The 13,077-nt window shown below is 41.6% G+C and overlaps 1 protein-coding gene across 8 annotated transcripts in view; it reads right to left on the bottom strand.

Moving 5' to 3' along the window:
- sh3glb2b (SH3-domain GRB2-like endophilin B2b) overlaps nucleotides 1-9,893 on the bottom strand; it is a 69,837-nt gene extending 59,944 nt beyond the window's left edge. For all 8 annotated transcript variants that reach the window (XM_065017279.1, XM_065017280.1, XM_065017281.1 and 5 more), the window contains exons 1-3: nucleotides 9,755-9,893; nucleotides 4,198-4,339; nucleotides 1,289-1,417 (exon numbers count right to left, since the gene is read on the bottom strand). In XM_065017279.1, coding sequence (XP_064873351.1) covers nucleotides 1,289-1,417; nucleotides 4,198-4,339; nucleotides 9,755-9,817 — 334 coding nt within the window. In that variant the 5' untranslated portion in view covers nucleotides 9,818-9,893. The remainder of the gene's footprint in view (nucleotides 1-1,288; nucleotides 1,418-4,197; nucleotides 4,340-9,754) is intronic.
- Nucleotides 9,894-13,077: the final 3,184 nt, after the last annotated feature.

Genomic DNA, 13,077 nt, shown 5'->3' with positions numbered 1-13,077 from the left:
GGGTGGCTGTTGTCGATGTGTTTCTGGTTCGAGCCCAGGTAGGGGCGAGGAGGGACGGAAGCTATACTGTTACACTGGCAATACTAAAGTGCCTATAAGAACATCCAATAGTCAAAGGTATATGAAATACAAATTGTACAGAGAGAAGTTGTCCTATAATAACTACAACCTAAAACTTCTTACCTAGGAATATTGAAGACTCATGTTAAAAGGAACCACCAGCTTTCATATGTTCTCATGTTCTGAGCAAGGAACTTAAACGTTTGCCTTTTTACATGGCACATGTTTACTTTCTTCTCCAACACTTTGTTTTTGCATTATTTAAACCAAATTGAACATGTTTCATTTTATTTGAGGCTAAATTGATTTTGATGTATTATATTAAGTTTGTTGTAATTGTCATTATTACAAATACACATATATATATATATATATTTTTTTTTTAATTCGGCTGATTTATCAGTATCGCCTTTTTTTGGTCCTCCAATCATCGGTATCGGCGTTGAAAAATAATAATTGGTCAACCTCTACTCCAAAGTCCCAAATGAAGAAGAAATAGTGTGTGATTATATTGTATTCTCATAACTCGCGACCCACATTTCACATGCCTAGAGCAGAGTTTAAGAAACCCTACTCTAACATACAGTACAATGTCTCCAACCATTACTTAGATAGTTGAGAGAAAATCCCTTAAAAATGTGCCTAGAAAGAGAACCATTAAGAGGTTCCACTTCAGTGCAAGAATGCTCATATCGTGTTCAGGTTGAACACATTTTCTAATAGACTTGGGCATCCCCATCTGGACAACTTGAGTCACTTTGGCCATGGTCCACATCATACATTGTAGTTGGGCATCAGATTGCTATGTCACAGATGAGGATATCTGATATACTAAACACCTATTCGGGCGTTATGAGATCTGGTAAGCGACTGCAATATAGTCGGCCTGGAACGCGGCCATTATGTTCTGAATAAAATGGAGGCCTGGGCAGCTGATGGCATTTAGAACACTGGGTGCTGCCATGTTGTTTGTTTTTGTGCCAACCACACACAGACAGCTGAGCACCTGGTACAGTGTGGGCAGCATTGCCAGCACGCCAGACACATTGGCATCAATACATTATGTAGATTTCAATGAATACTAAGGTTCAGGAAGAATGACTTTCAAAAACAAGAGGGTGTTGCAGAACAAATAGCAGAATAGAGTGTTACGGCACCTCCTGCGGCTGTCAAACGCATGTTAGTGACAAAACGGCAAAAGACCCAGACCTCCACTAGTTCCACCTACCATATGGGGTCCCTGGGCCAAAGTCTTTAGCAGCATCCAGCATATACTGTCCCAGCAGCTCTCCATTGGTTGTCCTGGATGGGATCTTCTTATCTAACTTCTCATAGAAAAACTCCTCTATACGCGCACCTGTGTAAAAGTAAAGAATAAGATAGTTCACACCAGATAGCAATTAGGTACCTCAATCAGTAAATGTAGTGCTTTTCCTTTGTGCCAAAAACCCAATAAATAAAAAAAGATGCTAGAAAAAACGACCAATTTCAAGGTACAAATAAGCACAAGTAATATAATGATGTAACACCTCAACCCAACCCCCTGGAAAAACATGAATCACCGGTCTTCTCAGTCTTTATCTATTCCCTTTCAGAGGCATTCATTAATTAGCCTACATAATTTATCACTAGAGAAACGTCCTTCAGGTACAATGAAATGACCTAAATGTCTCTTCCATTTTCAAAGCGATGAGTTTTAAAACCATACACCAAAACAACTCTACTGAGCAATAATGTACGAGTTATTGATTATGAACGTAATAACGTACATATGGACAGACAATGAATAACACGACTTAACATTTGACAATTCCTATCTACAATGTTATACTGCTTGACGTTGGAAAGTGAAAGGCAACATTGATCAATGCACTACAGAAGACACAGCATGGGAGTGAAATGGTGGGGGTGGCAGTTCTCTGGAGCCTATCCAGCTTTCTGCACACAACATTTAGCAGATAAACAAAGGCTTGTTTTTTACCCCCTACAAACACTTTTACAAGATATACACACACACACAACGGGAAAAGCACATCAACAAGTACAGACACACGATGACACACACTCCTTTGTGTATGTGCTTCTTGATGAGAATAAGGGTAGGGGAGAGGTTGGTGGTTCCTTCACAGATTTGTCCCAAATGGCACCATATTCCCTATACACTGACTGTACAAAACATTAGGAACACCTACTCTTCCATGACATGGACTGACCAGATCAATCCAGGTGAAAGCTATGATCCCTTATTGATGTCACTTGTTAAATCCATTTTTAAGCCTTGAGACAATTGAGACATGTATTTTGTATGTCTGCCATTCAGAGGGTTAATGGGCAAGACAAAATATCTAAGTACCTTTGAATGGGGTAATGATAGTAGGTGCCAGGCGCACCGGTTTGAGTGTGTCAAGAGCTGCAACACTGCTGGGATTCACGCTTGCAACAGTTTCCTGTGTGTATCATGAATTCAGCCAATTTGACACAACTGTGGGAAGCATTGTAGTTAACATGGGCCAGCATCCCTGTGGAATGCTTTTGACACCTTGTAGAGACCATGCCCTGAACAATTGAGGCTGTTCTGAGGGCAACTCAATATTAGGAAGGTGTGTCTACTGTAGGACTGTGGTAAAAAGTAGTGCACTTTGTAGGAAATAGGGTGCCATTTGGGTCCATCCTCCTCTGCACAGATGGGCACTAAACACAATTAGCCCTCCTACCCCAGTTTACCTTGCCTAAATCATTACCGTCCCAAATCTGATTTGAACACATAAGTCTCTTCAACTAATCTTGGTTACCCAGAAGTAAAATTCTTGCAAAAGTTGTAACTTCCCAAATAATCTGTCCACGAGAGATGACTCAACTAACTTTCGTGCAGCACCTCAATTGAATTTGACATCGATGACACTATTTATGCTGAAGTTGTATTTATGCTGAAGTCGGAGCAACCAAACAGGCCTTGGATTTGGCCTTGCATGGAAAGTCACCTTAAGAATGAAAGTCCCTTACGGAGTGAAATTTTGCAGAGAAAGAAGGACCAATTGGAGATATCTATAACCAGCCATCATAGGCAATCATGTGAGTACAAGAGCCTAGTCCTATTTCAGGACCTAAACCCTTCCTCTTTACAGTTCAAAGATGCTAAAGGACTAAGCAAAAGTTGTAAACCATATGATAAAGTAGAACATGGCATTGACCTATCCAGCTCCTTCAGATCTGTGATCACTGAGGGGGTACAGTATGTGCAGGGTTTAGGTCCAAAATGAAATCATTCCACACATTCCAACTGACCCCCATAGGAAGTCTTATGGGGGTGGGGAGCCTCAAGTATGCTGCTACTACGACTACTGCTACTACTACTACTGCTGCTACTACTACTACTGCTACTACTACTACTACTGCTGCTACTACTGCTGCTGCTACTACTACTGCTGCTGCTACTGCTGCTGCTGCTACTACGACTACTACTGCTACGACTACTACTACTGCTACGACTACTACTACTGCTACGACTACTACTACTGCTACGACTACTACTACTGCTACGACTACTGCTACGACTACTACTACTGCTACGACTACTACTACTGCTACGACTACTACTACTGCTACGACTACTACTACTGCTACTGCTACGACTACTACTACTGCTACGACTACTGCTACGACTACTGCTACGACTACTGCTACGACTACTACTACGACTACTACTACTGCTACTGCTACGACTACTACTACTACTACTCCTGCTGCTACTCCTGCTGCTACAACTACTACATACTGAGAGTGGAGACAGACTTACCAGTGTGGTCAACTGTAGCATGGAGGGTCAGAAAGTCAATGGTTAGTTTTCTAACATACTAGGTTTCTTTCTCTCAAAGGGACCAATGCCACAAAGTACTGTATACTTCAATAGAACTTCTTTGGACATATGCATGTAGGCAAAACACAGCCAAAGAAAAACACTAGCTAGGGCTCAGAACCCAAAACACAGAATGGCATCACCATGAAGGCTCCTTTCAAGCCTGGTCCCAGATCTGTTTGTGCTGTCTTGTTTGGCAGTGGCAATGACCATGGGAGTTGACCGGACAGCACAAACAAGTCTGGGACCCAGCTATATGTTGCTTTAGGACTGGGTCTTACTTGGATTGGGCTGCAACAAGACCTCTGTTTGCCTGAAGATCTTCTCAGTCCAGTTCTTCGTGCAGTCGGCCCGGGCGATCAGATTCTCCAAGTGGGCATCGAGCTCAGTCTTTTCCGCAGAGCCCAACTTCTCTTCTGTGAACTTGGAGACAAAAAGGAATAAATCATATTTACTGACAAAACATACACTTAAATAATGTATGCGAAGACAGTATACGTTATGACTGGCAAAAAAAAAACATTGTTCTGTAAGTCAGTGGCAGCTGGGCAAATTGTGACCAGCCGAAACGGTTCTGTCTGGCTCTGAAATGTTTCCGTGAATGGCCCATTTTGAGCAGCTTGTGACTGCTAAGGCCCTCTAAGCCTAACCTCTCGAACTACAACACAAAGCTAAGTTACAAAATGAACCTAAGCTCAACCACCACGTCGTGTCTGTGTGGGTGGAGGGAGGGAGGAGCGGAACAGACAGACAGAGAGAGAACTGTGAGGATAGCAGAGCGCAGAAGCTCCCTGAGTGACCGCTCTATAATTGTGCAGCAGCCACACTGGTAGTCCATCTGGCATCACAAGACGTCTTGAGCTCCCTCATTCCATCTGGCATCACAAGACGTCTTGAGCTCCCTCATTCCATCTGGCATCACAAGACGTCTTGAGCTCCCTCATTCCATCTGGCATCACAAGACGTCTTGAGCTCCCCCATTCCATCTGGCATCACAAGACGTCTTGAGCTCCCCCATTCCATCTGGCATCACAAGACGTCTTGAGCTCCCTCATTCCATCTGGCATCACAAGACGTCTTGAGCTCCCTCATTCCATCTGGCATCACAAGACATCTTGAGCTCCCTCATTCTTCTGGCATCACAAGACGTCTTGAGCTCCCTCATTCCATCTGGCATCACAAGACGTCTTGAGCTCCCTCATTCCATCTGGCATCACAAGACGTCTTGAGCTCCCTCATTCCATCTGGCATCACAAGACGTCTTGAGCTCCCTCATTCCATCTGGCATCACAAGACGTCTTGAGCTCCCTCGTTATGACTCATGATTAACCAATCACTTGAAGACTTTCACTTCTGCTCCACTGCAAAATGGCAACAAGAAGAAGAAGTCTATCATAAGGCTATAATAAATGTACCTTTGCTTGAAATACCACCTTATCTGGCGTGAATATAACACCCAACCCATTTCATACGCAGTACATTGAAATACATGCCATATCTACTCCTAAAAAGTACTACAACCACATCCCTAATAATGTGCTGACAATATCAAGCCATTTCAAAATCTATATTTCTTGGGCAACTAAGTGCATAATGTGGTTTGCCATCAGCCACAGAGCTAGTCTCACAGCACAGTAGGACTACATCAGACGTTCTTTCTATGCATTGGTGCGGTAAGGTTTATTTCTCACAGGGGGATTTTTGGCATGTGAAGACGGGAGCTGGAAATGGCATAAAAGGGCTGTTACAATGGCTGTCACTGGTAACCCAAATCCAAATAATCCGAACATAGGATAATGCTTCAGTGATTACCATTCTTACGGAATGGTAATATTTGGCCATATTTTCCTGTTCGTGGATCACATGTGGTCGTCAACAGAGGTGACTGGTGGGAGTGAACCATCTGTTTCTTCTCGAGTGACCCTGCACTTTAGGTTGAATCACAGTCACTGATTGGTGGAGAAAGCCTGCCCCTTGCATTTCACACAGTAAAAAGCTGATACTACTACTAGCCATCTAAAGTGAGCTCTAAAAGTATTGTGACAGTGACATATTGTTTTGGCTCTGTACTCCAGCACTTTGGATTTGAATGATACAATGACTATGAAGTACAGACTGTCAGCTTTAACTTGAGGGTTTTTTCACCCATATCGTGCAAAACGTTTAGAAATTACAGCCGTTTTTGTACATAGTCCCTTCATTTCAGGGGACAAAAAGATTTGGGACCAATTCACTTATATGTGTATCAAAGTAATCCAAAGTTTAGTATTTAGTCCCATATTCCGTATTTAGTCCCATATTCCTAGCATGCAATGATTACATAAAGCTTATGACTCTACAAACTTGTTGGATGCATTTGCTGTTTGTTTTGGTTGCGTTACATATTATTTTGTGTCTAACAGAAATTAATGGTAAATAATGTATTGTGTTATTTTGGAGTCACTTTGATTGTAAATAAGAATATGTTTCTAAACACTTCTACATTAATGTAGATGCTACCATGATTATGGATAGTCCTGAGTGAATCATGGATAATGATAAGTGAGAAAGTTACAGAAGCAGAAATATCATACCACCATTACAATAACAGGGAGGGTATAATATTTAAGCAATGAGGCATGGGGGGGTGATATATGGCCAATATACCACGGCTAAGAGTACCTGGATACAGTTCTTAGCGTGGTATATTGGCCATATACCACAAACCTGAAGTGCCTTATTGCTATTATAAACTGGTTACCATTGTAATTAGAGCAGTAAAAATAAATGTTCTCATACTCGTGGTATCACATGATGCTGTATTGTTCACTTGCTTTACCAAAACCTGTACAGTTTGGACTTGTTTGACCATTGAAAACCTACTTTGCAGGCTATTCAATCCATTGGCAGCCATGTAAGCCCTGTGAAAACATCCAATTCCTAGAAGCCAGAGAAACACTAAATTCCAAATAGGCCTACTTTATACCACTCCAAGTTGAAAAAGTACTGAGAGTGGTAGCATACTAGTCCTGTTGTGGATAGGCCTAATGATAATATTTTTTAACATTTTTGTCATTTAAACACACATTTTTAAAAACGTTTTTATAATCTAACTCACAACCCTTGCGCTGCAACAGCCATGCTCTACCAACTGAGCTACACAGTGGGATCGGTTTAATGGTAAATTGCACAGAAGTTCCAACTGAAATGTATCTTAACCCAACCCCTCGGAAAGACACACATACACAGTGTACTAAACATTAAGGACACCTTCCTAATGTTGAGTTGCGCGCACCCCCCTCCTCCCTCATTTTGCCCCCAGAACAGCCTCAATTCGTCAGTGCATGGACTAAACAAGGTAATGTGCTGAAAACATTCCACACAGGGATGCTGGCACAAACATGTTGAGCGTGAACAACGCTCAAGCTTTTAAAAAAATTAAGTTTTTTAACCCGTCTCCTCCCCTTCATGTAGACAGATTGAAGAGGATTTAACAATTGACATCAATAAGGGATTATTGATTTCACATGGTCAGTCTATGTCATGGAAAGAGCAGGCATCCTTAATGTTTTGTCCACTCAGTGTATATATACAGTGCATTCAGAAAGTATTCAGACACCTTGACTTTTCCACATTTTGTTACGTTACAGCCTTACTCTAAAACATATTAAATTGTTGCTTTTCCTCATCATTCTACACACAATACCCCAAAATGACAAAGCAAAAACATGTTTTTAGAAATTTGGCAAATGGTTTAAAAAAATAAAACATTTACATAAGTATTCAGACCCTTTACTCAGTACTTTGTTGAAGCACCTTTGGCAGCGATTACAGCCTTGAGTGTAATGCTACAAGCTTGGCACACCTGTATTTGGGAGAGTTTCTCCCATTCTTTTCTGCAGATCCTCTCAAGCTTTTGGATTGGGAGCGTCGCTGCACAGCTATTTTCAGGTCTCTCCAGAGATGTTTGATCGGGTTCAAGTCCGGGCTCTGGCTAGGCCACTCAAGGACATTCAGAGACCTGTCCCAAATCCACTCCTTCATTGTCTTGGCTGTGTGCTTAGGGTCGTTGTCCTGTTGGAAGGTGAACCGTTACCCCAGTCTGAGGTCCTGAGCGCTCTGGAGCAAGTTTTCATCAAGGATCTCTCTGTACTTTAATCCTTTTATCTTTCCCTTGATCCTGACTAGTCTCCCAGTCCCTGCCGCTGAAAAACATCTCCACAGCATAATGCTGCCACCACACTTCACCGTAGAGATGGTGCCAGGTTCTCCAGATGTGACACTTGGCATTCAGGCCAAAGAGTTCAATCTTGGTTTTATCAGATCAGAGAATCTTTTTTCTCATTGTCTTAGTCCTTTAGGTGCCAAAAGGCTTTTGGCAAACTCCAAGCGGCGGTCATGTGCCTTTTACTGAGGAGTGATTTCAGTCTCTACCATAAAAGGCCTGATTGGTGGAGTACTGCACAGATGGTTGACCTTCTGTAAGGTTCTCCCATCTCCGCAGAGGAACTCTGGAGCTTTATCAGAGTGACTATCAGGTTCTTGGTCACCCTTCTCCCCTCCGATTGCTCAGTTTGGCCAGGCGGCAAGCTCTAGGAAGAGTCTTGGTGGTTCCAAACTTCTCCATTTAAGAATGATGGAGTTCACTGTGTTCTTGGGGACCTTCAGTGCTGCATAAATGTTTTGGTACGCTTCCCCAGATCTGTGCCGACACAATTCTGTCTCGGCACTCTACGGACAATTCCTTCGACCTAATGGCTTGGTGTTTGCTCTGACATGCACTGTCAACTGTGGGACCTTATATAGACAGGTGTGTGTCTATTCAAATCATGTCCAATCAATTGAATTTACCACAGGTGGTTGGACTCCAATCAAGTTGAAGAGACACCAAGGATGATCAAATAAACAGGATGCAGCTGAGCTCAATTTCGAGTCTCACATAAGGTATTTTTCTGTGTTCTTTTTAATAAATTTGCAACAACAAAAAAACAATGTTTTGCTTTGTTATTATGTGGTACTATGTGTAGATTGGTGAGGGAAATCCATTTAGAATAAGGCTGTAATGTAACAAAACGTGGAAAAAGGGAAAGGGTCTGAATAATTGCCAAATGCACACACACTCATACAGGTTTTGGAGAGGGGGCTGTTGTTGTGGGGGGGGGGGGTTAAATGCCTTGGTCAAGGGCACAATTGCAGGCAATGGCATCTAGGATTTGATACCCTTCGGTCCTGGGATTCAAACTGGCAACCCTCCGGGCTCGCCTCTCTAATCGCTAAACTACTGTACCTGCCGGATGACAGGAAAACAGGTCAATCCTATGATTAGAATAGGACCAATGACTGAGGAATAAGACATAGGCTGCTACACATACCATTATTAGTCCCCACTCAATACAGCATAAAACAAAAAATTTCGCCTTTTTTCAGTGAGGACTGCAATGACAACCAGTGGCATGATGCATAGAAATGTATAGCAGACAGGTCTAGTAGCCTAGCCCTACAATTCTCTGACAGGAGTGTAAAGTAACGGTTAGAGGAGTCGCCGCCCCGTATCCTGGTGACCGTCACATGCACCCCTCGGCGCTACGGTCGAAAACAGACATAAATAATGGAGAAGGGCTTAACCAGAATTATCGGCTTACAATGGCGTTAACAGTGAGAAAAACCTAAACGAAAAACATTCCCTATTCTTAAATATTTTTGAAGTAACCGTTTATATTTGGTGTTTACAGCGTTATATGAGAAAGACGACCCATTACAATCCGTTTCGGGATAAGATAATTACAGACTACGCACCACGGTCAGAGCACGACAAAAACAATTATTCATGGGATTTCAAACAACACATTTGCTAAATACCTGGACTGCACGAGTGAAGAAGACTCCTGCATCAGAAGTAAGCTTTTTGAGATTGAAATCCATCGTATCAGTGTGTGCACCGCTTCTTCGGCTTGTTACTGTCCCCTGCAAAGGGAGTCCTGTCGCGCAGATGCGATGATGTATTACACAAACGCACAGCCTGGTCTCAGACTAGATGTAACATAGTAAAAGTACATCCGGGATGATGCGGTACACAAACGCACAGCCTGGTCTCAAATTAGTGTGATATGTTACGTTTGGTATGGTTACAGAAGACAGAAGGTTACTTAAGAAATCTTGAGTCTATTGACCGTGAATCTAACTAACATAATTTTAAAAATCCCCATCAAAATCCGTCAGTTTAAACTAGAGATATCAAGTTTTTTTTTATTTGGGCCGCAGCTCAATCCATTGCATCCACTAATGCCGGCCTTCTGCATCTACTGTACGGTGGGAAGTGGCTGAGCTACAGCTGTGTTTGTCAGAACATGAGACATCCCGCAAATCGGTCTTCTCACGAAAACGTCTGTAGCATCCTAGCGGTCAACAAATGACTCAATAACAAGATGGTGTTCTCCGTTTTATTCTACGACCCCCACAAGTGTCACAGAACTTGTTTGAAGGTAGCCCATACAAACAAATGGAAGTATGGAGGTACAGTAGTTTTGTACCAACAAAAATAAACGGTTAAATATGTGTCCAAAAAATATATATTAAAAAATGTATATATATTTCCTGGGCTTTCTTATATCTCCTAGATATAGACCTCTTTCTGTGTTTGCAAATATTGCCGCACGAGGGGGATGCATGCAAGTTGGTGGAATAACACAGGGGAGTTCTTCTAAAACGCCAGCAGAAAAAGCCTCTATTTACATGTTGCTTATGAGTGCATTTCACGCTACTTTTGGATTATAATTGGATTTTAAGGCTCATATGAATGTTCTGCTTAATTTAATGTTTGTGTCATCATCGCAAATCAACTGCATTATACATAGAAAACACTTCAACTTCAACCAGTAAAATATCTCTTTGGCTAGCTTTTGCTACATCTATGTCAATGAATGTTAGCATTCTAGCTAACAACCGCAGCATCCAAAATAGTTATTAAGCAAAGATCACAACCAAATATAATCTTAGCGACTGTTCATGCAATAATCAGAAAATCATTGTAAGCATATGAGAACACCAAAAAGTTATTTTGTTTAGAAGTAATAAAAACTTAAATCTAGGCTATGTTGAATGGGTGCAGATGGCAATGGCTTTCTTACTGCAGCCTAGAGTCTCGCCTAACGTCAGTGTCGTGTACTGGAAAGGGGTCAGGACAGACACTTCAAAACCATATTCCTTATGATGATGTATTTTTTACTGTCTTTTTTGCCATTTATGAATGTATTATACAATGTGTTTCTATGGGCTATAGTAGTAAAGGCTCAATTCAATATTTTTATCAAATCATTTTGTAATTTTTGGGGCGGATACTTAAAGGGGTCATAAAATCTAAATCAAATAACTAAATGATACACAGTATGACCATCTTAAAACAATTCCATATGTTAGCTTAGTACCCCCCAACGGCTTAGACTTGGATTAAGGTAAGGTAAGGTAAGGTGGTTGGGTGGGTGGGTGGCCATTCAACATGAATGTCTAGCTACCTATCTTGCGTTTTTGAATCTCATCGCGGACAACTTTAGTATTTTAGCTAATTAGCTACACTAACCCTAACCTTAACCCCTAACCTGTAACCTAGCTAAAATTAACCAGCTAGTTAACATTAGCATTAGCCACCTAGCTAACACTAGCCACAACAAATTGGAATTCGTAACCAGTGCTTGACTTGGGCCGGAGCTGTCCGGAGCGTCGTACCGGCATCTTAAATGTTTTGAGGTGCAAAAGGTTGACTCCTCTATAAAACAAAGTAGCCTATTGCCGGCACAGGTTCACACACCGAGGCAAAAAAGGTTGACCAAAGCGGAATGAAGGTGGGATCTGCATTGAATAGCAATGGAGAGCGGGCATTCATTTCCTGATTCTGCATTGTTCAAGTTTATTTGCCGCTAGTCTGTGAATCTATGCGTGACAGTAGGCTGTTCAAGATTGCACACATTGAAAATGTTCCAGCCTAAATGCGCATGATGCGCTGTTCCAAATGGTCAAATTAGGGTTTGTAAGGTCATTAAAAGTTATGGAAATTAGTTTAATGACTTTGTTCATGTAATTCATGATAATTTAAATATTACCAATCACTTAAAAATCTACGTCAGCCTTTATCAGAATGACCCTTCAGTGCGTGTCTGCGTGTGTTGCGTGTGTGTCTGTGGGAGTGGGCCATTGCCAGAGGAGAGAGAGCACTACATTTCAGCAGCAGGTATAAAATAATGACAGGCAACAGACTAACTAGCAGTTATCTCGCTAGTTAACTATAGCTAACTAGATATGTATCCATTTGATCCCTGATTCATTGAATGAGGGTATCATTTTATAAAGACAAAAGTATTTGGTTGTAATGTTGCAATATTTTACTGTATATCAAGAGTGGCAACCATCCTCCAGGGTAGCTACTTGGTATGCAGGCTTTTGTTCAAGCCCTGTACTAACTACATTTCTATTTTGTATTTATTAAGGATCCCCATTAGCTTGGGTTCCAGCAACATTAAGGCAGTTATATACATTTGAAAACATTACATGACATTACATTTCATAGCACTTTACCCAATACATTTAGTGTGTTCCCTCAGGCCACTACTCCACTATCACATATTTACAATACAGCATCCATGTGTACATGTGTGTAGAGTGTGTGTCTTATCATGTGTATATGTGTCTGTGCCTGTGTGTGTGTGTGTCTTTTCACAGTCCCTGCTGTTCCATAAGGTGTATTTTTTATCTATTTCTTAAATCTGATTCTACTGCTAACATCAATTACCTGTAGAATAGAGTTCCATGTAGTCATCGCTCTATGTAGTACTGTGCGCCTCTCATAGTCTGTTCTTGACTTGAAGATTGTGAAGAGACCTCTGGTGGCATGTCTTGTGTGGTATGCATGTGTGTCTGAGCTGTGCTAATATTTAAAAAAGACACCTCTGTGCATTCAGCATGTCAATACTTCTTACAAAAACAAGTAGTGATGAAGTCAATCTCTCCTCCACTTTGAGCCATGGGAGATTTACATGCATATTATTAATGTTAGCTCTCCGTGTAAGGACCAGCAGTGCTGCCCTGTTCTGAGCCAATTGTAATTTTCTAAGGTCCTTCTTTGTGGCACCTGACCACAAGACTGAACAGTAGTCCAGGTGATACAAAACTAGAGCCTGTAGGACCTGTCT

The sequence above is a fragment of the Oncorhynchus nerka genome, linkage group LG4 (genome assembly GCF_034236695.1).
Source record: "Oncorhynchus nerka isolate Pitt River linkage group LG4, Oner_Uvic_2.0, whole genome shotgun sequence".
Taxonomy (NCBI): Eukaryota; Metazoa; Chordata; class Actinopteri; order Salmoniformes; family Salmonidae; genus Oncorhynchus; species Oncorhynchus nerka.
This window is presented reverse-complemented; position numbering and strand designations above follow the sequence as displayed.